General features: G+C 41.3%; 1 protein-coding gene across 1 annotated transcript in view; it reads right to left on the reverse strand.

The window, feature by feature from the left end:
- LOC128661552 (E3 ubiquitin-protein ligase MARCHF6) overlaps window positions 1-27,004 on the reverse strand; it is a 415,446-nt gene that overhangs the window by 258,808 nt on the left and 129,634 nt on the right. Inside the window, exons 8-9 of the mRNA XM_053715795.1 lie at window positions 26,904-27,004; window positions 26,487-26,606 (exon numbers count right to left, since the gene is read on the reverse strand). The exon at window positions 26,904-27,004 is cut by the window's right edge and continues 34 nt beyond it. Coding sequence (XP_053571770.1) covers window positions 26,487-26,606; window positions 26,904-27,004 — 221 coding nt within the window. The remainder of the gene's footprint in view (window positions 1-26,486; window positions 26,607-26,903) is intronic.

Consider the following 27,004-nt stretch of genomic DNA (forward strand, 5'->3'; position numbering starts at 1 on the left):
AAATAAAAAAGTCTTGCTTGAAGAAAATAAAAACTATCATTTTAACACGTCTTTCACTTTACCTCTTCCTATTACTAGTATAGGCAAAGAGAATGACTGGGGGGGTGGAGTCAATGGAGGAGCTATATAGACAGCTCTGCTGTGGTGATCTTTGCCACTTCCTGTTAGCAGGAGGATAATATCCCACAAGTAAGGATGAATCTGTGGACTCGTATCTAGTAGAAGAAAACAGTTTTAAAAAAACTTTCTAATTTACTTCTATTATATAATTTGTTTCATTCTCTTTGTATCATTTGTTGAAGGAGCAGCAATGCACTACTGGTTCTTCGCTGCTCCTGAGCTTTCCTAGATAAACCTTTCAGCAAAGAATAACAAGAGAAAGAAGCAAATTAAACAATAGAAGCAAATTGGAAAGTTGTTTAAAATTGTATTCTCTATCTGAACCATGAAAGAAAATTTTGGGGTTTCATGTCCCTTTAAGCATCATTCACTTGGCAAAACTTTAAAGCAGTATAAGATTGAATGTAATTTACTAAATAAATCTTGAAGATGCAATGTTATTTAAAAACATAATTTATGCTTACCTGATAAATTCCTTTCTTCTGTTGTGTGATCAGTCCACGGGTCATCATTACTTCTGGGATATAACTCCTCCCCAACAGGAAATGCAAGAGGATTCACCCAGCAGAGCTGCATATAGCTCCTCCCCTCTACGTCAGTCCCAGTCATTCGACCAAGAATCAACGAGAAAGGAGTAACCAAGGGTGAAGTGGTGACTGGAGTATAATTTAAAAGATATTTACCTGCCTTAAAACAGGGCGGGCCGTGGACTGATCACACAACAGAAGAAAGGAATTTATCAGGTAAGCATAAATTATGTTTTCTTCTGTTATGTGTGATCAGTCCACGGGTCATCATTACTTCTGGGATACCAATACCAAAGCAAAAGTACACGGATGACGGGAGGGATAGGCAGGCTCATTATACAGAAGGAACCACTGCCTGAAGAACCTTTCTCCCAAAAATAGCCTCCGAAGAAGCAAAAGTATCAAATTTGTAAAATTTGGAAAAAGTATGAAGCGAAGACCAAGTTGCAGCCTTGCAAATCTGTTCAACAGAGGCCTCATTCTTAAAAGCCCAAGTGGAAGCCACAGCTCTAGTGGAGTGAGCTGTAATTCTTTCAGGAGGCTGCTGTCCAGCAGTCTCATAGGCTAAGCGTATTATGCTACGAAGCCAAAAAGAGAGAGAGGTAGCGGAAGCTTTTTGACCTCTCCTCTGTCCAGAATAAACGACAAACAGGGAAGAAGTTTGGCGAAAATCTTTAGTTGCCTGCAAGTAGAACTTGAGGGCACGAACTACATCTAGATTGTGTAGAAGACGTTCCTTCTTTGAAGAAGGATTTGGACACAAGGATGGAACAACAATCTCTTGATTGATATTCTTGTTAGTGACTACCTTAGGTAAGAACCCAGGTTTAGTACGCAGAACAACCTTGTCTGAGTGAAAAATCAGATAAGGAGAATCACAATGTAAGGCTGATAACTCAGAGACTCTTCGAGCCGAGGAAATAGCCATTAAAAACAGAACTTTCCAGGATAACAATTTTATATCAATGGAATGAAGGGGTTCAAACGGAACACCCTGTAAAACGTTAAGAACTAAGTTTAAACTCCATGGCGGAGCAACAGCTTTAAACACAGGCTTGATCCTAGCTAAAGCCTGACAAAAAGCCTGGACATCTGGATTTTCTGACAGACGCCTGTGTAATAAGATGGACAGAGCTGAAATCTGTCCTTTTAATGAACTAGCTGATAAACCCTTTTCTAACCCTTCTTGTAGGAAAGACAATATCCTAGGGATCCTAACCTTACTCCAGGAGTAACGTTTGGATTCGCACCAGTATAGGTATTTACGCCATATTTTATGGTAAATTTTTCTGGTAACAGGCTTCCTAGCCTGTATCAGGGTATCAATAACTGACTCAGAAAAACCACGTTTTGATAAAATCAAGCGTTCAATTTCCAAGCAGTCAGCTTCAGAGAAGTTAGATTTTGATGTTTGAATGGACCCTGTATCAGAAGGTCCTGTCTTAGAGGTAGAGACCAAGGCGGACAGGATGACATGTCCACTAGATCTGCATACCAAGTCCTGCGTGGCCATGCAGGCGCTATTAGAATCACTGATGCTCTTTCCTGTTTGATTTTGGCAATCAATCGAGGAAGCAGCGGGAAGGGTGGAAACACATAAGCCATCCCGAATTTCCAAGGTGCTGTCAAAGCATCTATCAGAACCGCTCCCGGATCCCTGGATCTGGACCCGTAGCGAGGAAGTTTGGCGTTCTGGCGAGACGCCATGAGATCTATCTCTGGTTTGCCCCAACGTCGAAGTATTTGGGCAAAGACCTCCGGATGAAGTTCCCACTCCCCCGGATGAAAAGTCTGGCGGCTCAAGAAATCCGCCTCCCAGTTCTCCACTCCCGGGATGTGGATTGCTGACAGGTGGCAAGAGTGTGACTCTGCCCAGCGAATTATCTTTGATACTTCCATCATCGCTAGGGAGCTTCTTGTCCCTCCCTGATGGTTGATGTAAGCTACAGTCGTGATGTTGTCCGACTGAAACCTGATGAAACCCCGAGTTGTTAATTGGGGCCAAGCCAGAAGGGCATTGAGAACTGCTCTCAATTCCAGAATGTTTATTGGAAGGAGACTCTCCTCCTGATTCCATAGTCCCTGAGCCTTCAGAGAATTCCAGACAGCGCCCCAACCTAGTAGGCTGGCGTCTGTTGTTACAATTGTCCAGTCTGGCCTGCTGAATGGCATCCCCCTGGATAGGTGTGGCCGATGAAGCCACCATAGAAGAGAATTTCTGGTCTCTTGATTCAGATTCAGAGTAGGGGACAAATCTGAGTAATCCCCATTCCACTGACCTAGCATGCACAATTGCAGCGGTCTGAGGTGTAGGCGTGCAAAAGGTACTATGTCCATTGCCGCTACCATTAAGCCGATCACCTCCATACATTGAGCTACTGACGGGTGTTGAATGGAATGAAGGGCACGGCATGCATCTTGAAGCTTTGTTAACCTGTCCTCTGTCAGGTAAATCTTCATTTCTACAGAATCTATAAGAGTCCCCAAGAATGGAACTCTTGTGAGAGGAAAAAGAGAACTCTTCTTTTCGTTCACTTTCCATCCATGCGACCTTAGAAATGCCAGAACTAACTCTGTATGAGACTTGGCAGTTTGAAAGCTTGAAGCTTGAATTAGAATGTCGTCTAGGTATGGAGCTACCGAAATCCCTCGCGGCCTTAGTACCGCCAGAAGGGCACCCAGAACCTTTGTGAAGATTCTTGGAGCCGTAGCCAATCCGAATGGGAGAGCTACAAACTGGTAGTGCCTGTCTAAGAAGGCAAACCTTAGATACCGGTGATGATCCTTGTGGATCGGTATGTGAAGGTAAGCATCCTTTAAATCCACTGTGGTCATGTACTGACCCTCTTGGATCATGGGTAGGATTGTCCGAATAGTTTCCATTTTGAACGATGGAACTCTTAGGAATTTGTTTAGAATCTTTAAATCTAAGATTGGCCTGAAAGTTCCCTCTTTTTTGGGAACCACGAACAGGTTTGAGTAGAACCCTTGTCCTAGTTCCGACCGCGGAACCGGATGGATCACTCCCATTGTTAACAGATCTTGTACGCAGCGTAGAAACGCTTCTTTCTTTATCTGGTTTGTTGACACCCTTGACAGATGAAATCTCCCTCTTGGGGGAGATAATTTGAAGTCTAGAAGGTATCCCTGAGATATGATCTCTAGTGCCCAGGGATCCTGAACATCTCTTGCCCAGGCCTGGGCGAAGAGAGAGAGTCTGCCCCCCACTAGATCCGGTCCCGGATCGGGGGCTCTCGGTTCATGCTGTCTTTGGGGCAGCAGCAGGTTTCCTGGCCTGCTTGCTCTTGTTCCAGGACTGGTTAGGCTTCCAGCCTTGCCTGTAACGAGCAACAGCTCCTTCCTGTTTTGGTGCAGTGGAGGTTGATGCTGCTCCTGTTTTGAAATTCCGAAAGGGACGAAAATTAGACTGTCTAGCCTTAACTTTGGCCTTGTCCTGAGGTAGGGCGTGGCCCTTACCTCCCGTAATGTCAGCGATAATTTCTTTCAAACCGGGCCCAAATAAGGACTGCCCCTTGAAAGGTATATTAAGTAATTTGGACTTAGAAGTAACATCAGCTGACCAGGATTTTAGCCACAGCGCCCTGCGTGCCTGTATGGCGAATCCTGAGTTCTTAGCCGTAAGTTTGGTTAAATGTACTACGGCCTCCGAAATGAAAGAATTAGCTAGTTTAAGGACTCTAAGCCTGTCCGTAATGTCGTCTAGCGTAGAGGAACTAAGGTTCTCTTCAAGCGACTCAATCCAAAATGCTGCCGCAGCCGTAATCGGCGCGATACATGCAAGGGGTTGTAATATAAAACCTTGTTGAATAAACATTTTCTTAAGGTAACCCTCTAATTTTTTATCCATTGGATCTGAGAAAGCACAGCTATCCTCCACCGGGATAGTGGTACGCTTAGCTAAAGTAGAAACTGCTCCCTCCACCTTGGGGACCGTTTGCCATAAGTCCCTAGTGGTGGCGTCTATTGGAAACATCTTTCTAAATATTGGAGGGGGTGAGAACGGCACACCGGGTCTATCCCACTCCTTAGTAACAATTTCAGTTAGTCTCTTAGGTATAGGAAAAACGTCAGTACTCGCCGGTCCCGCAAAGTATTTATCCAACCTACACAGTTTCTCTGGTATTGCAACGGTGTTACAATCGTTGAGAGCTGCTAAGACCTCCCCTAGTAGTACACGGAGGTTCTCCAATTTAAATTTAAAATTTGAAATATCTGAGTCCAATCTGTTTGGATCAGAACCGTCACCCACAGAATGAAGCTCTCCGTCCTCATGCTCTGCGAGCTGTGACGCAGTATCAGACATGGCCCTAGCATTGTCAGCGCACTCTGTTCTCACCCCAGAGTGATCACGCTTGCCTCTTAGTTCTGGTAATTTAGACAAAACTTCAGTCATAACAGTAGCCATATCTTGTAATGTTATCTGTAATGGCCGCCCAGATGTACTAGGCGCCAAAATATCACGCACCTCCCGGGCGGGAGATGCAGGTACTGCCGCGTGAGGCGAGTTAGTCGGCATAACTCTCCCCTCGCAGTCTGGTGAAATTTGTTCACATTGTACAGATTGACTTTTATTTAAAGTAGCATCAATACAGTTAGTACATAAATTTCTATTGGGCTCCACCTTGGCATTGGAACAAATGACACAGATATCTTCCTCTGAGTCAGACATGTTTAACACACTAGCAAAAAAAAAAAAAACTTACAACTTGGTTATAATCTTTTTTAGCAAAAAAACGCACTGTGCCTCAAAGAGGTACTAACGATTAAATGACAGTTGAAATAATGAACTGAAAAACTGTTATAGCATCAAACTTTAAAACAACACAATCTTTTAGCAAAGGTTTGTTCCCATTAGTAAAAACAACACTAATTAAATTTGTACATAAGAAAATAAAACAACGTTTTTATTCACAGTCACTATAAGGATTCTCACAGCTCTGCTGAGAGAATTTACCTCCCTTCAAAGAAGTTTGAAGACCCCTGAGATCTGTCAGAGATGAACCGGATCATGCAGGAAATATAAAAGTAACTGACTGGAATTTTTTGATGCGTAGCAAAGAGCGCCAAAAACGGCCCCTCCCTCTCCCACACAGCAGTGAAGAGAAACGAAACTGTCACAATTAAAGCAAAAAAACTGCCAAGTGGAAAATAATGCCCAAATATTTATTCACACAGTACCTCAGCAAAATTAAACGATTCTACATTCCAGCAAAAACGTTTAACATGAGAATAGTTATTAAAAGGATTAATGACCTTTAACAGAGTAGTTCCGGTGAAATACCATCCCCAGAATACTGAAGTGTATACATACATGTCATTTTAACGGTATGGCAGGCTTTTCTCATCAATTCCATTCAGAAAATAAAAACTGCCACATACCTCAATGCAGATTCATCTGCCCGCTGTCCCCTGATCTGAAGCCTTTACCTCCCTCAGATGGTCGAGAACAGCAATATGATCTTAACGACTCCGGTTAAAATCATAGTAAAAATCTCTGTCAGATTCTTCCTCAAACTCTGCCAGAGAAGTAATAACACGCTCCGGTGCTATTTTAAAATAACAAACTTTTGATTGAAGTCATAAAAACTAAGTATAATCACCATAGTCCTCTCACACATCCTATCTAGTCGTTGGGTGCAAGAGAATGACTGGGACTGACGTAGAGGGGAGGAGCTATATGCAGCTCTGCTGGGTGAATCCTCTTGCATTTCCTGTTGGGGAGGAGTTATATCCCAGAAGTAATGATGACCCGTGGACTGATCACACATAACAGAAGAAATAAATGTTAAAAATTTTTAAAAAATTGCAGCAGACAAAGGAAAATGCCATTAAAAAAAAAGCCGTAGCTTTCTGATCCCTACGCTTTCCAGAATAAACAACGAATAATGAAGATGATTGACGGAAATCCTTAGTCGCCTGTAAGTAAAACTTCAAGGCACCGACCACGTCCAGGTTATGTAACAGACGCTCCTTCTTAGAAGAAGGATTAGGACACAAGGAAGGAACAACAATTTCCTGATTAATATTCTTATTTGAAACAACCTTAGGAAGAAATCCAGGTTTGGTACGCAAAACCACCTTATCAGAATGAAATATAAGATAAGGCGAATCACATTGTAACGCTGAAAGCTCAGAAACTCTACGAGCCGAAGAAATAGCAACCAAAAACAAAAAACTTTCCAAGATAATAATTTAATATCTATGGAATGCATGGGTTCAAACGGAAGAACTAAATTCAAACTCCAGGGAGGAGTAATTGGTCTAAATACAGGCTTAATTCTAGTTAGAGCCTGACAAAAAGACTGAACATCTGGCACATCTGCCAAATGTTTGTGAAGCAAAATTGACAAGGTAGAAATCAGTCCCTTTAAAGGGACAGTCTACCATAGAATTGTTATTGTTTTAAAAGATAGATAGATAATCCCTTTATTACCCATTCCCCAGTTTTGCATAACCAACACAGTTATATTAATATACGTTTTACCTCTGTGATTACCTTGTATCTAGGAACCTTCTTCCAGCCCCCTGATCACATGACTGATTGTTTATTATCTATTGTCTTAAATTTAGCATTGTTTTATGCTAAATCTTAAATAACCCCGTGCCTGAACACAGTGTTATCTATATGGCCCACATGTACTTTCTGTCTGTGTTGAAAAGAGATTTAAAAAGCATGTGATAAGAGGCAGCCCTCAAAGGCTTAGAAATTAGCATATGAGACTACCTATGTTTAGTTTAAACTAAGAATACCAAGAGAAAAAAGCAAATTTGCTGATAAAAATAAATTGGAAAGTTTATAAAATGAAAAGTTCTATCTGAATAATTAAAGTTTAATTTATACTAGACTGTCCCTTTAAGGAACTTGCTGATAACCCTTTCTCCAATCCTTCTTGGAGAAAGGACAGAATCCTAGGAATCCTAACTTTACTCCATGAGTAACCTTTGGATTCACACCAGTCAAGATATTTACGCCATATCTTATGATAGATTTTTCTAGTGACAGGCTTTCGAGCATGTATCAAAGTATTGATAACTGAATCAGAGAATCCTCGCTTAGATAAAATCAAACGTTCAATCTCCAAGCAGTCAGCTGCAGAGAAATTAGATTTGGATGTTGGAAAGGACCTTGAATGAGAAGGTCCTGTCTCAAAGGATGTTTCCACAAAGTCAGAGAGGACATGTCCACTAAATCCGCATACCAAGTCCTGCGTGGCCACGTGAAGCTCTCTCCTGTTTGATTCAAGCAATCACGCGTGGAAGGAGAGGAAACGGTGGAAACACATAAGCTAGGCTGAACGACCAAGGCACTGCCAAGGCATCTATCAGTTCAGACTGGGGATCCCTTGACCTGGATCCGTAACGTGGAAGCTTGGCATTCTGACGAGATGCCATCAGATCCAGTTCCGGTCTGACCCATTTGTAAATCAATGAAGCAAACACCTCCGGATGGAGTTCCCACTCCCCCGGATGAAAAGTCTGACGACTTAGAAAATCCGCTTCCCAGTTTTCTACTCCTGGGACATAAATTGCAGACAGATGACAAAAGTGGGCCTCCGCCCATCGGATTATCTTGGATACTTCTATCATCGCTAAGGAACTCCTTGTTCCCCCCTGATGATTGATATAAGCCAGTCGTGATGTTGTCCGACTGGAATCTGATGAATTTGGCCGAAGCCAACTGAAGCCATGCCTGAAGCGCATTGAATATTGCTCTCAGTTCCAGAATATTGATTGGAAGTAGAGTCTCCACCTGAGTTCAAACACCCTGAGCATTCAGGGAATTCCAGACTGCACCCCAGAAGACTGGCGTCCGTTGTCACTATCACCCACGAGGGTCTGCGGAAACATGTCCCCTGGGACAGATGATCCGGCGACAACCACCAAAGAAGAGAGTCTCTGGTCTCTTGATCCAGATTTATCAGAGGAGATAAATTTGCATAGTCCCCATTCCACTGTCCGAGCATGCACAGCTGCAGTGGTCTGAGATGAGCCAATAGAATGCGAGGTCAATTCTATTGGCTCATCCAATCAGATTGAACTTCAATCCGATTGGCTGATTAAATCAACCAATCAGATTTTTCCTACCTTAATTCCGATTGGCTGATAGAATACTATCAGCCAATCGGAATTCGAGGGACGCCATCTTGGATGACGTCATTTAAAGGAACCTTCTTCGTCGTTAGGACATTGGAAGAAGAGGATGGCTCGGCTCCGCTCCGGAAGGATGAAGATAGAAGATGCCGCCTGGATGAAGATGTCTGCTGGATGTCCTCTTCTGGCCCATCGGTGCCCGGCTGGGTGAACACGGCTCAAGGTAGGGTGATCTTCAGGGGTGTAGTGTTAGTTTTTTTAAGGGGGGATCGGGTGGGTTTTAGAGTAGGGGTGTGTGGGTGGTGGGTTTTATTGTTGGGGGGGTCTTGTATTTTTTTTTTTTTAGAGGTAAAAAAGAGCTGATTACTTTGGGGCAATGCCCCGCAAAAAGCCCTTTTAAGGGCTGGTAAAAGAGCTGATTACTTTTGTAATTTAGTATAGGGCAGGGAATTTTATTATTTTGGAGGGCTTTTTTATTTTATTAGGGGGCTTAGATTAGGTGTTATTAGATTAAAATTCTTGTAATATTTTTTGTAATTTATTAGATTAGGTGTTATTAGATTAAAATTCTTGAAATATTTTTTTATTTTTTGTAATTTAGTGTTTTTTTTTGTATTATAGTTTAGTTTATTTAATTGTATTTGAGTTTAGATAATTGTAGTTAATTTATTTAATTAATTTATTGATAGTGTAGTGTTAGGTGTATTTGTAATTTAGGTTAGGATTTATTTTACAGGTAATTTTGTATTTATTTTAACTAGGTAGCTATTAAATAGTTAACTATTTAATAGCTATTGTACCTAGTTAAAATAAATACAAAGTTGCCTGTAAAATAAATATAAATCCTAAAATAGCTACCATGTAACTATTAGTTATATTGCAGCTATATTAGGGTTTATTTTATAGGTAAGTATTTAGTTTTAAATAGGATTAATTTATTTAATTTTAGAAATTTTATTTAGATTTATTAAACATAGATTTAACTTGGGGGGGGTGTTAGGGCTAGACTTAGGTTTAGGGGTTAATAACTTTATTATAGTAGTGGTTGACATTGGGGGCAGCAGATTAGGGGTTAATAATTGTAGGTAGGTGGCGGCGACATTGGGGGTGCAGATTAGGGGTTAATACAATTTATTATAGTGTTTGCGAGGTGGGAGTGCGGCGGTTTAGGGGTTAATACATTTATTATAGTGGCGGCGATGTCCGGTCGGCAGATTAGGGGTTAATAAATATAATGTAGGTGTCGGCGATGTTGGGGGCAGCAGATTAGGGGGTTCATAGGTATAATGTAGGTGGCGGCGATGTCCGGTCGGCAGATTAGGGGTTAAATAATTTTGTTATAGTTTTTGCGATGTGGGGGGGCCTCGGTTTAGGGGTTCATAGGTAGTTTATGGGTGTTAGTGTACTTTGTAGCACTGTAGTTAAGAGCTTTATGTTCCGGCGTTATCCCATATAACTCTTAACTACTGACTTTTTTATGCAGGAGGAGTCTGGACAGGAGAGGGTCTACCGCTCACTTTCTCCAAGGCTCGCAATACCAGCGTTAGGTAACTCCCATAAAAAAGATAGGATACGCAATTGACGTAAGGGGATTTGCGGTAGACAAAAGTTAAGGAAGAAAAGTGAGTGGTAGACCCTTTCCTGCCTGACTCGTAATACCAGCGGGCGTTAAAAAGCAGCGGTAGGACCCCTTAAGGCTGCTTTTTAAGGCTAACGCAGAACTCGTAATCTAGGCGTTTGTTTTTCGGACCTCCGTCAGAAATATTTTCATGTCTACCGAGTCGATCAGAGTCCCCAAGAAGGGAACCCTTGTCCGTGGAATTAATGAACTCTTTTCTATGTTCACCTTCCAAAGGTGAGATCTCAGAAAAGACAATACTATGTCCGTGTGAGATTTTGTCAAATGATAAGTTGACACCTGAATCAGAATATCATCCAGATAAGGTGCCACTGCTATGCGCCGCGGTCTGAGAACCGATAGAAAAGACCCTAGAACCTTTGTGAAGATTCTGGGTGCTGTGGCCAACCCGAAGGGAAGAGCCACAAACTGATAATGTTTGTCCAGGAAGGCAAACCTTAGGAACTGATGATGATCCTTGTGAATAGGGATATGAAGGTATGCATCCTTCAAGTCCACGATAGTCATATATTGACCATCCTGGATCATTGGTAAGTTTGTTTGTATAGTCTCGATCTTGAATGATGGAACTCTGAGAAACTTGTTTAGACACTTGAGATCTAAAATGGGTCTGAAAGTTCCCTTTTTTTGGGAACCACAAAAAGATTTGAGTAAAACCCCTTCCCCTGTTCCAGTTTTGAAACGGGACAAGTTACTCCCATGGTAGAAAGGTCTTTTACACAGCGTAAGAACGCAACCCTTTTGATCTGGTCTACAGATAATCATGAAAGATGAAATCTCCCTCTTGGGAGAAAATCCTTTAATTCCAGTTGATATCCGTGGGTCACTATTTCCAGTGCCCAAGGATCCTGAACGTCTCTTGCCCAAGCCTGAGCAAAGAAAGAAAGTCTGCCCCCTACTAGATCCGGTCCCAGATTGGGGGCCGCCCCTTCATGTTGTCTTTGTAGCAGCAGCGGGATTCTTAGATTGTTTACCTTTATTCCAAGCTTGGTTGGGTCTCCAGACTGACTTGGATTGAGCAGAATTCCCTTCCTGCTTTGTGGAGGAAGAGGAAGCAGAGGGTCCTCCTTTAAAAGTTTCGAAAGGAATGAAAATGATTTTGTTTACCCCTCATCTTAACAGACTTATCCTGAGGCAGAGCATGGCCTTTACCTCCAGTAATGTCAGAAATTATCTCCTTTAATTCAGGCCAGAATAAAGTCCTACCTTTAAGAGGAATAGCTAAAAGCTTAGATTTTGAAGACACATCAGCAGACCAAGATTTGAGCCATAACGCTCTACGCGCTAAAATGGCAAATCCTGCATTTTTCGCCGCAAGTTTAGCAATTTGAAAAGCGGCATCAGTAATAAAAGAATTAGCTAGCTTGAGAGCCTTAATTCTATCCAGGATCTCATCTAATGGAGTCTCAACCTTCAGAGACTCTTCTAGAGCATCAAACCAAAAAGCTGCTGCAGTAGTAACTGGAACAATGCAAGCCGTAGGTTGTAAAAGGAAACCCTGATGAATAAATAATTTCTTTAGAAGACCCTCTAACTTTTTATCCATAGGGTCTTTGAAAGCACAACTGTCCTCAATAGGTATAGTTGTATGCTTAGCCAGGGTAGAAATAAGCTCCCTCCACCTTAAGGACCGTATGCCAAGAGTCCCGAATGGTGTCTGATATGGGAAACATTTTCTTAAAATTAGGAGGGGGAGAGAACGGTATACCTGGTCTATCCCATTCCTTTTTTACAATTTCCGAAATTCTTTTAGGAACTGGAAATACATCAGTGTACATAGGCACCTCTAGATATTTGTCCATCTTACACAATTTCTCTGGTGGTATCGCAATAGGGTCACAATCATCCAGAGTCGCTAAAACCTCCCAAAGTAACAGGTGGAGGTTCTCAAGCTTAAAATTTAAAGGACATCCCGTCCAAATCAGCAATTCCCTGAGCCCCAACTCAGAACACTGAGGGTACATCGGAAATAGCTAATAAAGCATCGGGGGATTCGGTATTCACATTAATACCTGAACTACTGTGTTTACCCTGTAATACTGGTAATTTAGATAATACCTCTGTAAGGGTAGTTGACATAACTGCAGCCATCTCTTGCAGAGTAAAAGAATTAGACGTGCTAGAGGTACTTGGCGTCGCTTGTGTGGGCGTTAAAGGTTGTGACACTTGGAGAGAATTAGTTGGCATATCCTGGTTCTCTTCAGATTGAGAATCATCCTTAGGCACAATTCCTTGACCTAAAATATGCTTTTTACAGTGTAAGGCCCTTTCAGTACAAGGAGGTACACAATGTAAGAGGGGGTTCCTCAATGGCTTCTAAACACATAGAACAATGAGATTCCTCAATGTCAGACATGTTGAACAGACTAGTAATAACCACCAATAGTCGTTAAACACTTTATTAATTGCTTTAAATAACTTTTTGAGAACGTGTACTGCGCCTTTAAGAAATAAAAAAAAAAGCGTACAATTTTTCCAAAACTGCTTTAAACCGTTAATTTACTCATAAAAATTAACTAATCCTAAATAATGGGTCCAAAAATTATTGCACCCCAAGAGTAAGGGGGGAATTAACCTCTAAAATGTATTTATAGACACAATTATGTTAAAGGAAACAAAAATACCATCTGCACCTACCTGCCCCCAGGGTACTTCGAAATGACTCGACAACAATCCGGATAAGAGAACCTCTGCTTAGGCTCAACCGGAGCTAATGCCTGCTGCTTCCCAGCCAGAATACAGAGCGCGCAAAAAACAATTTATGTAAGAACTTACCTGATAAATTCATTTCTTTCATATTAGCAAGAGTCCATGAGCTAGTGACGTATGGGATATACATTCCTACCAGGAGGGGCAAAGTTTCCCAAACCTCAAAATGCCTATAAATACACCCCTCACCACACCCACAATTCAGTTTAACAAATAGCCAAGAAGTGGGGTGATAAGAAAAAAAGTGCGAAAGCATATAAATAAGGAATTGGAATAATTGTGCTTTATACAAAAAATCATAACCACCACAAAAAGGGTGGGCCTCATGGACTCTTGCTAATATGAAAGAAATGAATTTATCAGGTAAGTTCTTACATAAATTATGTTTTCTTTCATGTAATTAGCAAGAGTCCATGAGCTAGTGACGTATGGGATAATGACTACCCAAGATGTGGATCTTTCCACGCAAGAGTCACTAGAGAGGGAGGGATAAAATAAAGACAGCCAATTCCTGCTGAAAATAATCCACACCCAAAATAAAGTTTAATGAAAACATAAGCAGAAGATTCAAATAGAAACCGCTGCCTGAAGTACTTTTCTACCGAAAACTGCTTCAGAAGTAGAAAACACATCAAAATGGTAGAATTTAGTAAAAGTATGCAAAGAGGACCAAGTTGCTGCTTTGCAAATTTGATCAACCGAAGCCTCATTCCTAAACGCCCAGGAAGTAGAAACTGACCTAGTAGAATGAGCTGTAATCCTTTGAGGCAGAGTTTTACCCGACTCGACATAGGCATGATGAATTAAAGATTTCAACCAAGATGCAAAAGAAATGGCAGAAGCTTTCTGGCCTTTTCTGGAACCGGAAAAGATGACAAATAGACTAGAAGTCTTTTGGAAAGATTTAGTAGCTTCAACATAATATTTCAAAGCTCTAACAACATCCAAAGAATGCAACGATTTCTCCTTAGAATTCTTAGGATTAGGACATAATGAAGGAACCACAATTTCTCTACTAATGTTGTTGGAATTCACAACTTTAGGTAAAAATTCAAAAGAAGTTCGCAACACTGCTTTATCCTGGTGAAAAAATCAGAAAAGGAGATTCACAAGAAAGAGCAGATAATTCAGAGACTCTTCTGGCAGAAGAGATGGCCAAAAGGAACAAAACTTTCCAAGAAAGTAATTTAATGTCCAATGAATGCATGGGTTCAAAAGGAGGAGCTTGAAGAGCCCCCAGAACCAAATTCAAACTCCAAGGAGGAGAAATTGACTTAATGACAGGTTTTATACGAACCAAAGCTTGTACAAAACAATGAATATCAGGAAGATTAGCAATCTTTCTGTGAAAAAGAACAGAAAGAGCAGAGATTTGTCCTTTGAAGGAACTTGCGGACAAACCTTTATCTAAACCATCCTGAAGAAACTGTAAAATTCTCGGAATTCTAAAAGAATGCCAGGAAAAATGATGAGAAAGACACCAAGAAATATAAGTCTTCCAGACTCTATAATATATCTCTCTAGATACAGATTTACGAGCCTGTAACATAGTATTAATCACAGAGTCAGAGAAACCTCTTTGACCAAGAATCAAGCGTTCAATCTCCATACCTTTAAATTTAAGGATTTGAGATCCTGATGGAAAAAAGGTCTGGTCTTAACGGAAGAGTCCACGGTTGGCAAGAGGCCATCCGGACAAGATCCGCATACCAAAACCTGTGAGGCCATGCTGGAGCTACCAGCAGAACAAACGAGCATTCCTTCAGAATCTTGGAGATTACTTTTGGAAGAAGAACTAGAGGCGGAAAGATATAGGCAGGATGATACTTCCAAGGAAGTGATAATGCATCCACTGCCTCTGCCTGAGGATCCCGGGATCTGGACAGATACCTGGGAAGTTTATTGTTTAGATGAGAAGCCATCAGATCTATTTCTGGAAGTTCCCACATTTGAACAATCTGAAGAAATACCTCTGGGTGAAGAGACCATTCGCCCGGATGCAACGTTTGGCGACTGAGATAATCCGCTTCCCAATTGTCTATACCTGGGATATGAACCGCAGAGATTAGACAGGAGCTGGATTCCGCCCAAACCAGAATTCGAGATACTTCTTTCATAGCCAAAGGACTGTGAGTCCCCCCCTGATGATTGATGTATGCCACAGTTGTGACATTGTCTGTCTGAAAACAAATGAACGATTCTCTCTTCAGAAGAGGCCAAGACTGAAGAGCTCTGAAAATTGCACGGAGTTCCAAAATATTGATCATAATCTAACCTCCTGAGATTCCCAAACCCCTTGTGCCGTCAGAGACCCCCACACAGCTCACCAACCTGTAAGACTTGCATCTGTTGAAATTACAGTCCAGGTCGGAAGAACAAAAGAAGCCCCCTGAACTAAACGATGGTGATCTGTCCACCACGTCAGAGAGTGTCGTACAATCGGTTTTAAAGATATTAATTGAGATATCTTTGTGTAATCCCTGCACCATTGGTTCAGCATACAAAGCTGAAGAGGTCGCATGTGAAAACGAGCAAAGGGGATCGCGTCCGATGCAGCAGTCATAAGACCTAGAATTTCCATGCATAAGGCTACCGAAGGGAATGATTGTGACTGAAGGTTTCGACAAGCTGAAATCAATTTTAGACGTCTCTTGTCTGTCAAAGACAGAGTCATGGACACTGAATCAATCTGGAAAACCAAAAAGGTTACCCTTGACTGAGGAATCAATGAACTTTTTAGTGAATTGATCCTCCAACCATGATCTTGAAGAAACAACACAAGTCGATTCATACGAGATTCTGCTAAATGTGAAGACTGAGCAAGTACCAAGATATCGTCCAAATAAGGAAATACCACAATACCCTGTTCTCTGATAACAGACAGAAGGGCACCGAGAACCTTTGTAAAAATTCTTGGAGCTGTAGCTAGGCCAAACGGCAGAGCCACAAACTGGAAATGCTTGTCCAGGAAAGAGAATCTCAAACTGATAGTGATCTGGATGAATCGGAATATGCAGATATGCATCCTGCAAATCTATTGTAGACATATAATGCCCTTGCTGAACAAAAGGCAGGATAGTACTTACAGTTACCATTTTGAATGTTGGTATCCTTACATAACAATTCAATATTTTTAGATCCAGAACTGGTCTGAAGGAATTCTCCTTTGGTACAATGAAGAGATTCGAATAAAACCCCAGCCCCTGTTCCAGAACTGGAACTGGCATAATTACCCCAGCCAACTCTAGATCTGAAACACATTTCAGAAATGCTTGAGCTTTCACTGGGTTTACTGGGACACGGGAAAGAAAAAATCTCTTTGCAGGAGGTCTTATCTTTAAACCAATTCTGTACCCTTCTGAAACAATGTTCTGAATCCAAAGATTGTGAACAGAATTGATCCAAATTTCTTTGAAAAAACATAATCTGCCCCCTACCAGCTGGGCTGGAATGAGGGCCGCACCTTCATGTGGACTTAGAAGCTGGCTTTGCTTTTCTAGAAGGCTTGGATTTATTCCAGACTGGAGATGGTTTCCAAACTGAAACTGCTCCCGAGGATGAAGGATCAGGCTTTTGTTCTTTGTTGAAACGGAAGGAACGAAAATTATTATTAGCCCTGTTTTTACCCTTAGATTTTTTATCCTGTGGTAAAAAACTTCCTTTCCCTCCAGTAACAGTTGAGATAATAGAATCCAACTGAGAACCAAATAATTTATTACCCTGGAAAGAAAGGGAAAGTAGAGTCGATTTAGAAGACATATCAGCATTCCAAGTTTTAAGCCATAAAGCTCTTCTAGCTAAAATAGCTAGAGACATAAACCTGACATCAACTCTGATAATATCAAAAATGGCATCACAGATAAAATTATTAGCATGTTGAAGAAGAATAATAATATTATGAGAATCATGATCTGTTACTTGTTGTGCTAAAGTTTCCAACCAAAAAGTTGAAGCTGCAGCAACATCAGCCAATGATATAGCAGGTCTAAGAAGATTACCTGAACACAGATAAGCTTTTCTTAGAAAGGATTCAATTTTCCTATCTAAAGGATCCTTAAAGGAAGTACCATCTGCCGTAAGAATACTAGTACGTTTAGCAAGGGTAGAAATAGCCCCATCAACTTTAGGGATTTTGTCCCAAAACTCTAATCTGTCGGACGGTACAGTTTAGAAGGAGTAAATGAATTACCCAAATTATTCCATTCTCTGGAAATTACTTTAGAAATAGCACCAGGAACAGGAAAAACTTCTGGAATAACCACAGGAGATTTAAAGACCTTGTCTAAACGTTTAGATTTAGTATCAAGAGGACCAGAATCCTCAATTTCTAATGCAATTAGGACTTCTTTAAGTAAAGAACGGATAAATTCCATTTTAAATAAATATGACAATTTATCAGCATCAACCTCTGAGACAGAATCCTCTGTATCAGAAGAATCATTAGAATCAGAATGATGATGTTCATTTAAAAATTTATCTGTATAAAGAGAAGTTTTAAAAGACTTTTTATGTTTACCAGAAGGAGGAATAACAGACATAGCCTTCTTAATGGATTCAGAAACAAAATCTCTTATGTTATCAGGAACACTCTGAACATTAGATGTTGATGGAACTGCAACAGGTAATGGTACTTTACTAAAGGAAATATTTTCTGCATTAACAAGTTTCTCATGACATTTAATACAAACAACCGCTGGAGGAACAACTACCAAAAGTTTACAGCAGATACACTTAGCTTTGGTAGTTCCAGCACCAGGCAGCGATTTTCCAGTAGTATCTTCTGACTCAGTTGCAACGTGTGACATCTTGCAATATGTAATAGAAAAAACAACATATAAAGCAAAATTGATCAAATTCCTTAAATGACAGTTTCAGGAATGGGAAAAAATGCCAGTGAACAAGCTTCTAACAACCAGAAGCAAAAAATAACGAGACTTAAATAAAGTGGAGACAAAATTGACGCCCACGTTATTTGGCGCCTAAATGCTATTAGCGCCAAAAATGACGCCACATCCAGAACGCCGACATTTTTGGCGCGAAAAACGTCAAAAAACAGAATTTATGCTTACCTGATAAATTACTTTCTCCAACGGTGTGTCCGGTCCACGGCGTCATCCATTACTTGTGGGATATTCTCCTCCCCTACAGGGAAAGGCAAGGAGAGCACACAGCAGAGCTGTCCATATAGCTCCCCCTCTAGCTCCGCCCCCCAGTCATTCGACCGACGGTTAGGAGAAAAAGGAGAAACTATAGGGTGCCGTGGTGACTGTAGTGTATAAAGACAAAAAAAATTTCAACCTGATTAGGAAAACCAGGGCGGGCCGTGGACCGGACACACCGTTGGAGAAAGTAATTTATCAGGTAAGCATAAATTCTGTTTTCTCCAACATTGGTGTGTCCGGTCCACGGCGTCATCCATTACTTGTGGGAACCAATACCAAAGCTTTAGGACACGGATGAAGGGAGGGAGCAAATCAGGTTACCTAAATGGAAGGCACCACGGCTTGCAAAACCTTTCTCCCAAAAATAGCCTCCGAAGAAGCATAAGTATCAAATTTGTAGAATTTGGCAAAAGTGTGCAGAGAATACCAAGTCGCTGCCTTACATATCTGATCAACAGAAGCCTCGTTCTTGTAGGCCCATGTGGAAGCCACAGCCCTAGTAGAGTGAGCTGTGATTCGGTCAGGAGGCTGTCGTCCGGCAGTCTCATAGGCCAATCGGATAATGCTTTTTAGCCAGAAAGAGAGAGAGGTAGCAGTAGCTTTTTGATCTCTCCTCTTACCAGAGTAAATGACAAACAAAGATGAGGTTTGTCTAAAATCTTTTGTTGCTTCTAAATAAAACTTTAAAGCACGAACAACATCTAAATTGTGTAATAAACGTTCCTTCTTTGAAACTGGTTTCGGACACAGAGAAGGAACAACTATTTCCTGGTTAATATTCTTGTTGGAAACAACTTTTGGAAGAAAACCAGGCTTAGTACGCAAAACAACCTTATCTGAATGGAAAACCAGATAGGGTGGATTACACTGCAAAGCAGATAATTCAGAAACTCTTCTAGCAGAAGAAATAGCACCCAAAAACAGTACTTTCCAAGATAATAACTTAATAATTATGGAATGTAAAGGTTCAAACGGAACCCCTTGAAGAACTGAAAGAACTAAATTTAGACTCCAAGGAGGAGTCATGGTTCTGTAAACAGGCTTGATTCTAACCAAAGCCTGAACAAAAGCTTGTACATCTGGCACAGCTGCCAGTCGTTTGTGTAACAAGACAGATAAAGCAGAAATCTGTCCCTTTAGAGAACTAGCGGACAACCCTTTATCCAAACCTTCTTGGAGAAAGGAGAGAATCCTTGGAATTTTTATTTTACTCCAGGAGAATCCCTTGGATTCACACCAACAGATATATTTACGCCATATTTTATGGTAAATCTTTCTAGTCACAGGTTTTCTGGCTTGGACCAGAGTATCTATCACAGAATTCGAAAACACACGTTTGGATAAAATCAAGCGTTCAATTTCCAAGCAGTCAGCTGCAGAGAAACTAGATTTGGATGTTCGAATGGACCTTGTACTAGAAGATCCTGTCTCAAAGGTAGCTTCCATGGTGGAGCCGATGACATATTCACCAGGTCTGCATACCAAGTCCTGCGTGGCCACGCAGGAGCTATCAGAATCACTGAGGCCTTTTCCTGTTTGATCCTGGCTATGAGCCTGGGAAGGAGAGGAAACGGTGGAAACACATACGCTAGGTTGAACGACCAAGGCGCCACTAATGCATCCACTAGAATCGCCTTGGGATCCCTGGATCTGGACCCGTAACAAGGAATCTTGAAGTTCTGACGGGACGCCATTAGATCCATGTCTGGAATGCCCCATAATTGGGTTAACTGAGCAAAGACCTCCGGGTGGAGTTCCCACTCCCCCGGATGGAAAGTCTGACGACTCAAATAGTCCGCCTCCCAGTTGTCTACTCCTGGGATGTGAATAGCAGATAGATGGCAGGAGTGATTCTCTGCCCATTGGATGATCTTGGTTAATTCCTTCATCGCTAGGGAACTCTTTGTTCCCCCCTGATGATTGATGTACGCAACAGTCGTTATGTTGTCCGACTGAAATCTTATGAACCTGGCTTTTGCTAGCTGAGGTCAAGCCAGGAGCGCATTGAATATTGCTCTTAGTTCCAAAATGTTTATCGGGAGAAGCGACTCTTCCAGAGACCATAGGCCCTGAGCTTTCAGGGAGTCCCAGACCGCGCCCCACCCCAAGAGGCTGGCGTCGGTCGTGACAATGACCCACTCCGGTCTGCGGAAACTCATTCCCTGAGACAGGTGATCCTGGGTCAACCACCAGAGAAGTGAGTCCCTGGTTACCTGGTCTACTTGAATTTGGGGAGACAAGTCTGTATAGTCCCCATTCCACTGATTGAGCATGCACAGCTGTAATGGTCTTAGATGAATTCGAGCAAAAGGAACCACGTCCATTGCTGCGACCATTAGTCCTATTACTTCCATGCACCGAGCTATGGAGGGTTGAGGAATATAATGAAGAACTCGACAAGCGTTTAGAAGCTTCAACTTTCTGACTTCTGTCAGGAAGATCTTCATTTCCATAGAATCTATTATTGTTCCCAGAAACGGAACCCTTGTGGACGGTGACAGTGAACTCTTTTCTATGTTCACCTTCCACCCGTGAGATCTGAGAAAAGCCAACACAATGTCTGTGTGGGCCCTCGCTTTGGAAAGAGACGACGCTTGGATTAGGATGTCGTCTAGATAAGGTGCTACAGCGATGCCCCTCGGCCTTAGGACCGCTAGAAGGGACCCTAGCACCTTTGAGAAAATTCTGGGAGAGGTGGCTAAACCGAATGGAAGAGCCACGTGAAGGATGGAACTCTGAGGAAATTGTTTAATATCTTTAAATCCAGGAATGGCCTGAAAGTTCCCTCTTTTTTGGGAACCACAAACAGGTTTGAGTAAAAACCTAGACCTTGTTCCCCGGAGGGGACTGGGTTTATCACTCCCATCTTTGATAGGTCTCTTACACAATGTAAGAATGCCTGTCTCTTTATCTGGTCTGAAGATAAGTGAGACAGGTGGAATCTTCCCTTTGGAGGAAGTCCCTTGAACTCTAGCAGGTATCCCTTGGAGACTATTTCTAGTACCCAGGGATCAGGAACATCTCTTGCCCAAGCCTGAGCGAAGAGAGATAGTCTGCCCCCTACCAGATCCGGTCCCAGATCGGGGGCTACCCCTTCATGCTGTCTTGGTAGCAGCAGCAGGTTTCTTGGTCTGTTTACCCTTGTTCCAGCCTTGCATGGGCTTCCAAGCGGGTTTGGGCTGGGCCGCGTTACCTTCTTGTCTAGCGGCAGTGGAGTTATTAGCCGGTCCGTTCCTGAAATTGTGAAAGGAACGAAAATTAGACTTGTTCTTAGCCTTAAAAGGTCTATCCTGTGGGAGGGCATGGCCCTTACCCCCAGTGATGTCTGAAATAATTTCCTTCAATTCCGGCCCAAAATGGGTCTTACCCTTGAAAGGAATATTAAGTAACTTAGTCTTGGACGACACATCTGCCGACCAGGATTTTAGCCAAAGCGCCCTCCGCGCTACTATAGCAAAAAAAGAGTTTTTCGCCGCCAATTTCGTTATTTGAAAAGCGGCATCCAATATAAAGGAATTAGCTAACTTTAATGCGTGAATTCTGTCCATGACTTCTTCATAGGAAGTCTCTTTCTGGAGCGACCTTTCTAGTTCCTCGAACCAAAAGGACGCCGCTGAAGTGACAGTAATAACACACGTAGCTGGTTGAAGGATGAACCCTTGTTGAACAAAAATCTTTTTAAGCAATCCTTCCAGTTTTTATCCATAGGATCTTTGAAAGCGCAGCTGTCCTCTATAGGAATAGTTGTGCGCTTCGCTAGTGTTGAAACAGCTCCCTCAACCTTCGGGACCGTCTGCCATGCGTCCCTTCTAGGGTCTACAATGGGAAACATTTTCTTAAATATAGGAGGTGGGGCAAAGGGTACACCTGGCTTCTCCCACTCCCTATCCACTATGCTCGCTACCCTCTTGGGTATTGGAAAAGCGTCTTCGTGCACTGGGACCTCTAAAAATTTGTCCAATTTGCACAACTTCTCTGGTACTACTACAGAATCACAGTCATCCAGAGTAGCTAATACCTTCTTAAGCAAAGCGCGGAGATGTTCTAGCTTAAATTTAAATGCTACTATATCAGGTTCTGCCTGTTGAGAAATTTTTCCTGAGTCTGAAATTTCACCCTCAGACAGCCCTTCCCTCACAGCCAATTCCGATTGATGTGAGTGTAAAATAGATAAGGCATCATCAGCGTCTGATTGTTCATCCTTTTTTTTATCTGTATTTTAAACTGAACAATCACGCTTTCTCTGAAATGCTGGCAGTTTGGATAAAAGATTTGCTATAGAATTATCCACTACTGCTGTTAATTGTTGCATAGAAATAAGCACTGGCGCGCTAGATGTCGCCTGCGCGGGCAAAGCTGGTGTAGACACAGAAGGAGAGGATGTAGAATTATCCTCACTACCTTCATTAGATAAATTATCTTGGGCAACATTATGAAATGTAACAGAGCTGTCCTTATTTTGTTTGGACGCTATGGCACAATTATCACAAACACTCAAAGGGGGAACACATTTGTCTCTACACAAACAGAACATAGGTTATCTGATGGCACAGACATGTTAAACAGATTTAGGCAGGCAAACAATGCAATAAAAACGATTTTAAACAAAAACGTTACTGTCTCTTTAAATAATAAAATTACACACTTTATTTCTGAATGTTCAAAAAACTATGAAGGCAATATCCGATTTTTATGAAATTTGGACCCCAGTGTCTTAATGCTTAGAAAGTATTGCACAGCAAATATGGAGACTCTAGCTCTTAAAACAAGCAAAGGAGAGCTAATTGTTGGATTTAACCGTTTTTATACACTACAATCCCTGCTACAGTATTGCTGCAGCATTTTACCTTCCTTAGGGGTCAATCATCCACAGAAATAAGCCTTCTGGAGTCACTTTCTGAGTCACAGGACCCTCTCACATGAAAACTGCATGCACTGCCTTGAAATCAACTGCACAGCTGAAGCACCAAAATGAGGCTTCCTCCCTCAGCACACTAGAGTGAAGGGGCCTTCCTGACTAGATTTAGGTGTCTAAAACATGCCAGATCAATAAAAAACGTTCCCAAGTGTATATGAGCTTATAAAACAGTTCAAATGCCATGATATTGTAATAAAAACCAATCGATTTTGCCCCTAACAGTGTCTACCAGCATAAAAATCAAAAAGGGGAAGCCTGTTATCTTTTTTGCTGAGGTGAAAGAAAAATGGCTTACCATTTTCCCTGAGGGGAAAAATGACTGTCATCTAGCATTAGCCTGTGTTGTTAGGAGACTAGTCATACCTGAAGCAGATGAGTCTGCAAACTGTTACCCCCAACTGAAGTTCTCTGGTTTCAACAGTCCTGCGTGGTAACAGCAATGGATTCTAGTTACTTGTGCTAAAATCATATTCCTCTTAACAGAAATCTTCATCACTTTTCTGTTGTAGAGTAAATAGTACAAGCCAGCACTATTTTAAAATAACAAACTCTTGATAGAAGATATAAAAAACTACAACTAACACCACTAACTCCTCACCATCCCCGAGGAGATGCTACTTGTTCAGAGCGGCAAGGAGAATGACTGGGGGGCGCTAGAGGGGGAGCTATATGGACAGCTCTGCTGTGTGCTCTCCTTGCCTTTCCCTGTAGGGGAGGAGAATATCCCACAAGTAATGGATGACGCCGTGGACCGGACACACCAATGTTGGAGAAATGACGCAACTTCCGGCGACACGTATGACGCCGGAAACAGAAAAAAAAAATTTCGCGCCAAGAAAGTCCGTGCCAAGAATGACGCAATAAAATGAAGCATTTTCAGCCCCCGCGAGCCTAACAGCCCACAGGGAAGTCAATTTTTAAGGTAAGATAAAAATGATATATTCAAATGCATTATCCCAAATATGAAACTGACTGTCTGAAATAAGGAAATGTTGAACATCCTGAGTCAAGGCAAATAAATGTTTGAATACATATATTTAGAACTTTATAAAAAAGTGCCCAACCATAGCTTTAGAGTGTCACAGAAAATAAGACTTACTTACCCCAGGACACTCATCTACATGTTGTAGAAAGCCAAACCAGTACTGAAACGAAAATCAGCAGAGGTAATGGTATATATATATAAGAGTATATCGTCAATCTGAAAAGGGAGGTAAGAGATGAATCTCTACGACCGATAACAGAAAACCTATGAAATAGACCCCGTAGAAGGAGATCATTGAATTCAAACAGGCAATACTCTCCTCACTTCCCTCTGACATTCACTGCACGCTGAGAGGAAAACCGGGCTCCAACCTGCTGCGGAGCGCATATCAACGTAGAATCTAGCACAAACTTACTTCACCACCTCCATAGGAGGCAAAGTTTGTAAAAACTGATTTGTGGGTGTGGTGAGGGGTGTATTTATAGGCATTCTGAGGTTTGGGAAACTTTGCCCATCCTGGTAGGAATGTATATCCCATACGTCACTAGCTCATGGACTCTTGCTAATTACATGAAAGAAATAAGCCCCGCCCATCATGACCGATGACAGAGTAGGCCTGAACAACCGCATGGTGAAGCGGTTTCCAATTATAAGCCATGTAGAATCTTTACCCAAGTGACTCAATACGGTCAAAGTGTTCCCAAACAACAAAACCGCTAAGCATATCTCCCAGTGTCTCTTTATAATGTAGTCCACAGAACACTGTCCATTATAATTTTTGGCCCAAAATGTCAACTGAATAAATAAAGCATAGGTTTCAGTAACACCCCCTTTATTTTACAGGTCTACTGCTTACCTCTTCCCTTACAGGGAAATAAATGTCAGCCAGTTCTGATATACCAAGTCTCCTCAGAAATAAAGGGCTGCACATACCTCAATGCTGCTTGTAGCATAAATCGTTCTCCACACTGAAGATGTCTCTTGTATTACCTTCAGAAGCTCTGTGGGAACCAACGTGGATCTTAGTTACAGCTGCTAAGATCATTAACCTCAGGGCAGAAATATTCTTCCATATCCCCCTGAGGGAAACAGTACTCACCGGTACCATTTAAAATAAAAAACTTCTTGATTGAAGAAACTAAAACTAACACCTCACTTTACCTCTTCCTATTACTAACACAGGCAAAGAGAATGACTGGGGGTGAAGGGAAGGGAGGAGCTATATATATATACAGATCTGCTGTGGTGCTCTTTGCCACTTCCTTTTAGCAGGAGGATAAATCCCACAAGGATGAAATCCGTGGACTAGTCATATCTTGTAAAAGAAAGTAGCATATGAGCCTCCTAGGTTTAGCTTTCAACTAAGAATACCAAGAGAACAAAGTAAAATTGTTGATAAAAGTAAATTGGAAAGTCGTTTAAAATTACATGCCCTATCTGAATCATGAAAGTATTTTTTTTACTTGACTGTCCCTTTAATATACTTTATAACAGTTAAACCTCAATTTCTGCCTGTTTCTAAACCACTACAAACAGCCTCTTGTCACATGCATTTTTATTAGCTTTTCAGAACAGGAGAATGCTAGTTCATGTGGGCCATATAGATAACATTGTGCTTACTACCATAGAGTTGTGCAGAACACAGAACTAATTGGCTAAAATGCAAGTCAATAGTCAATAAAAAAAAACCTGAGATAAGGGGGCTGTCTGCAGAGGCTTAGATGCAAGGTAATCGCAGAGGTAAAAAAACAAAACAAAAAAAACAAAAAACATACATGTTGGCTGTGCAAAAATGGGGACTGGGTAATAAAGGGATTATCTATGGTTTTAAACAGTAAAACATATGGAGCAGACTGTCCCCTAAGTATACATTCTCTCTTTTCTTTTATGTCTCAGTCTGGTTAAACCATATTCAGTAAAATAGTGCAATAGGAAGGCTGAAAAGAGCAAATAGTAGCCTTGCTCAAACCCATGTTGCCAAACCCAGACTAGTAAGAAATCAGATAATTAGAAGTGAGATATTGGTGAATTCAACTTCCTTAATGTAAAAACAGTACTGCTACCAACTTACTATACAGCCTCTGAATATATTTAACTAAGGAAATGTACCATCAGCAACTATTTTCTAGATAAAACAAACCGAGTTTGGCTAACCACTCCTATTAATAAAGCTCTCATTCCCTTAATTAAAAGTGGTCTTCCTTATAGTGTTTTCTAATTCTGTAATGTCCTTTTTTTCACTGCAAGCAAACAAAAGTAGAAAAGACTAACAGACCTCACAAAGTAGATTACAAATGAAATACTATTTCTTTACCACTGATAAAATAAATCTCCTGAGATGTCTGTAAATAGGCAGGTGTATCATTTCCTGGACTGGATTAAAATCTGGATCATTCAAATTTCTTAGAAACCACAAAACTCCTGGTCTTAAGACCTATAAAATAAAATAAAAACAGCAGTGAACAAACATGAGAACAATGCATACAAAACAGAAACTAAAAACCATATAGTGATAAAGTGTATTGCCAATGCAGCTAATCCCCACTAGAGACTTCTATTATAAAATGGCCACAGTTACACATTATTGTTGCACATTCTGTCAAAACAATTTATAACTTATGGCCCCACAAATTTCTATTTCTACTGTACCTTCATTTAACATTGCTAGAATTTCTTACACTGCAGAATTCTGGCCTTGCCAATAAATGTTAGTCCATGATATAAAACTTACCTCCCTTAATAACAGAATGAAGGATGCAAAATAAAACACGTACACCATCCCAACAAGCCAATGAAGAAACATTGTAGTGCCAGGTGCAGACTGGAAACTCA

Source organism: Bombina bombina, chromosome 5, assembly GCF_027579735.1.
Source record: "Bombina bombina isolate aBomBom1 chromosome 5, aBomBom1.pri, whole genome shotgun sequence".
In the NCBI taxonomy this organism is placed as follows: domain Eukaryota; kingdom Metazoa; phylum Chordata; class Amphibia; order Anura; family Bombinatoridae; genus Bombina; species Bombina bombina.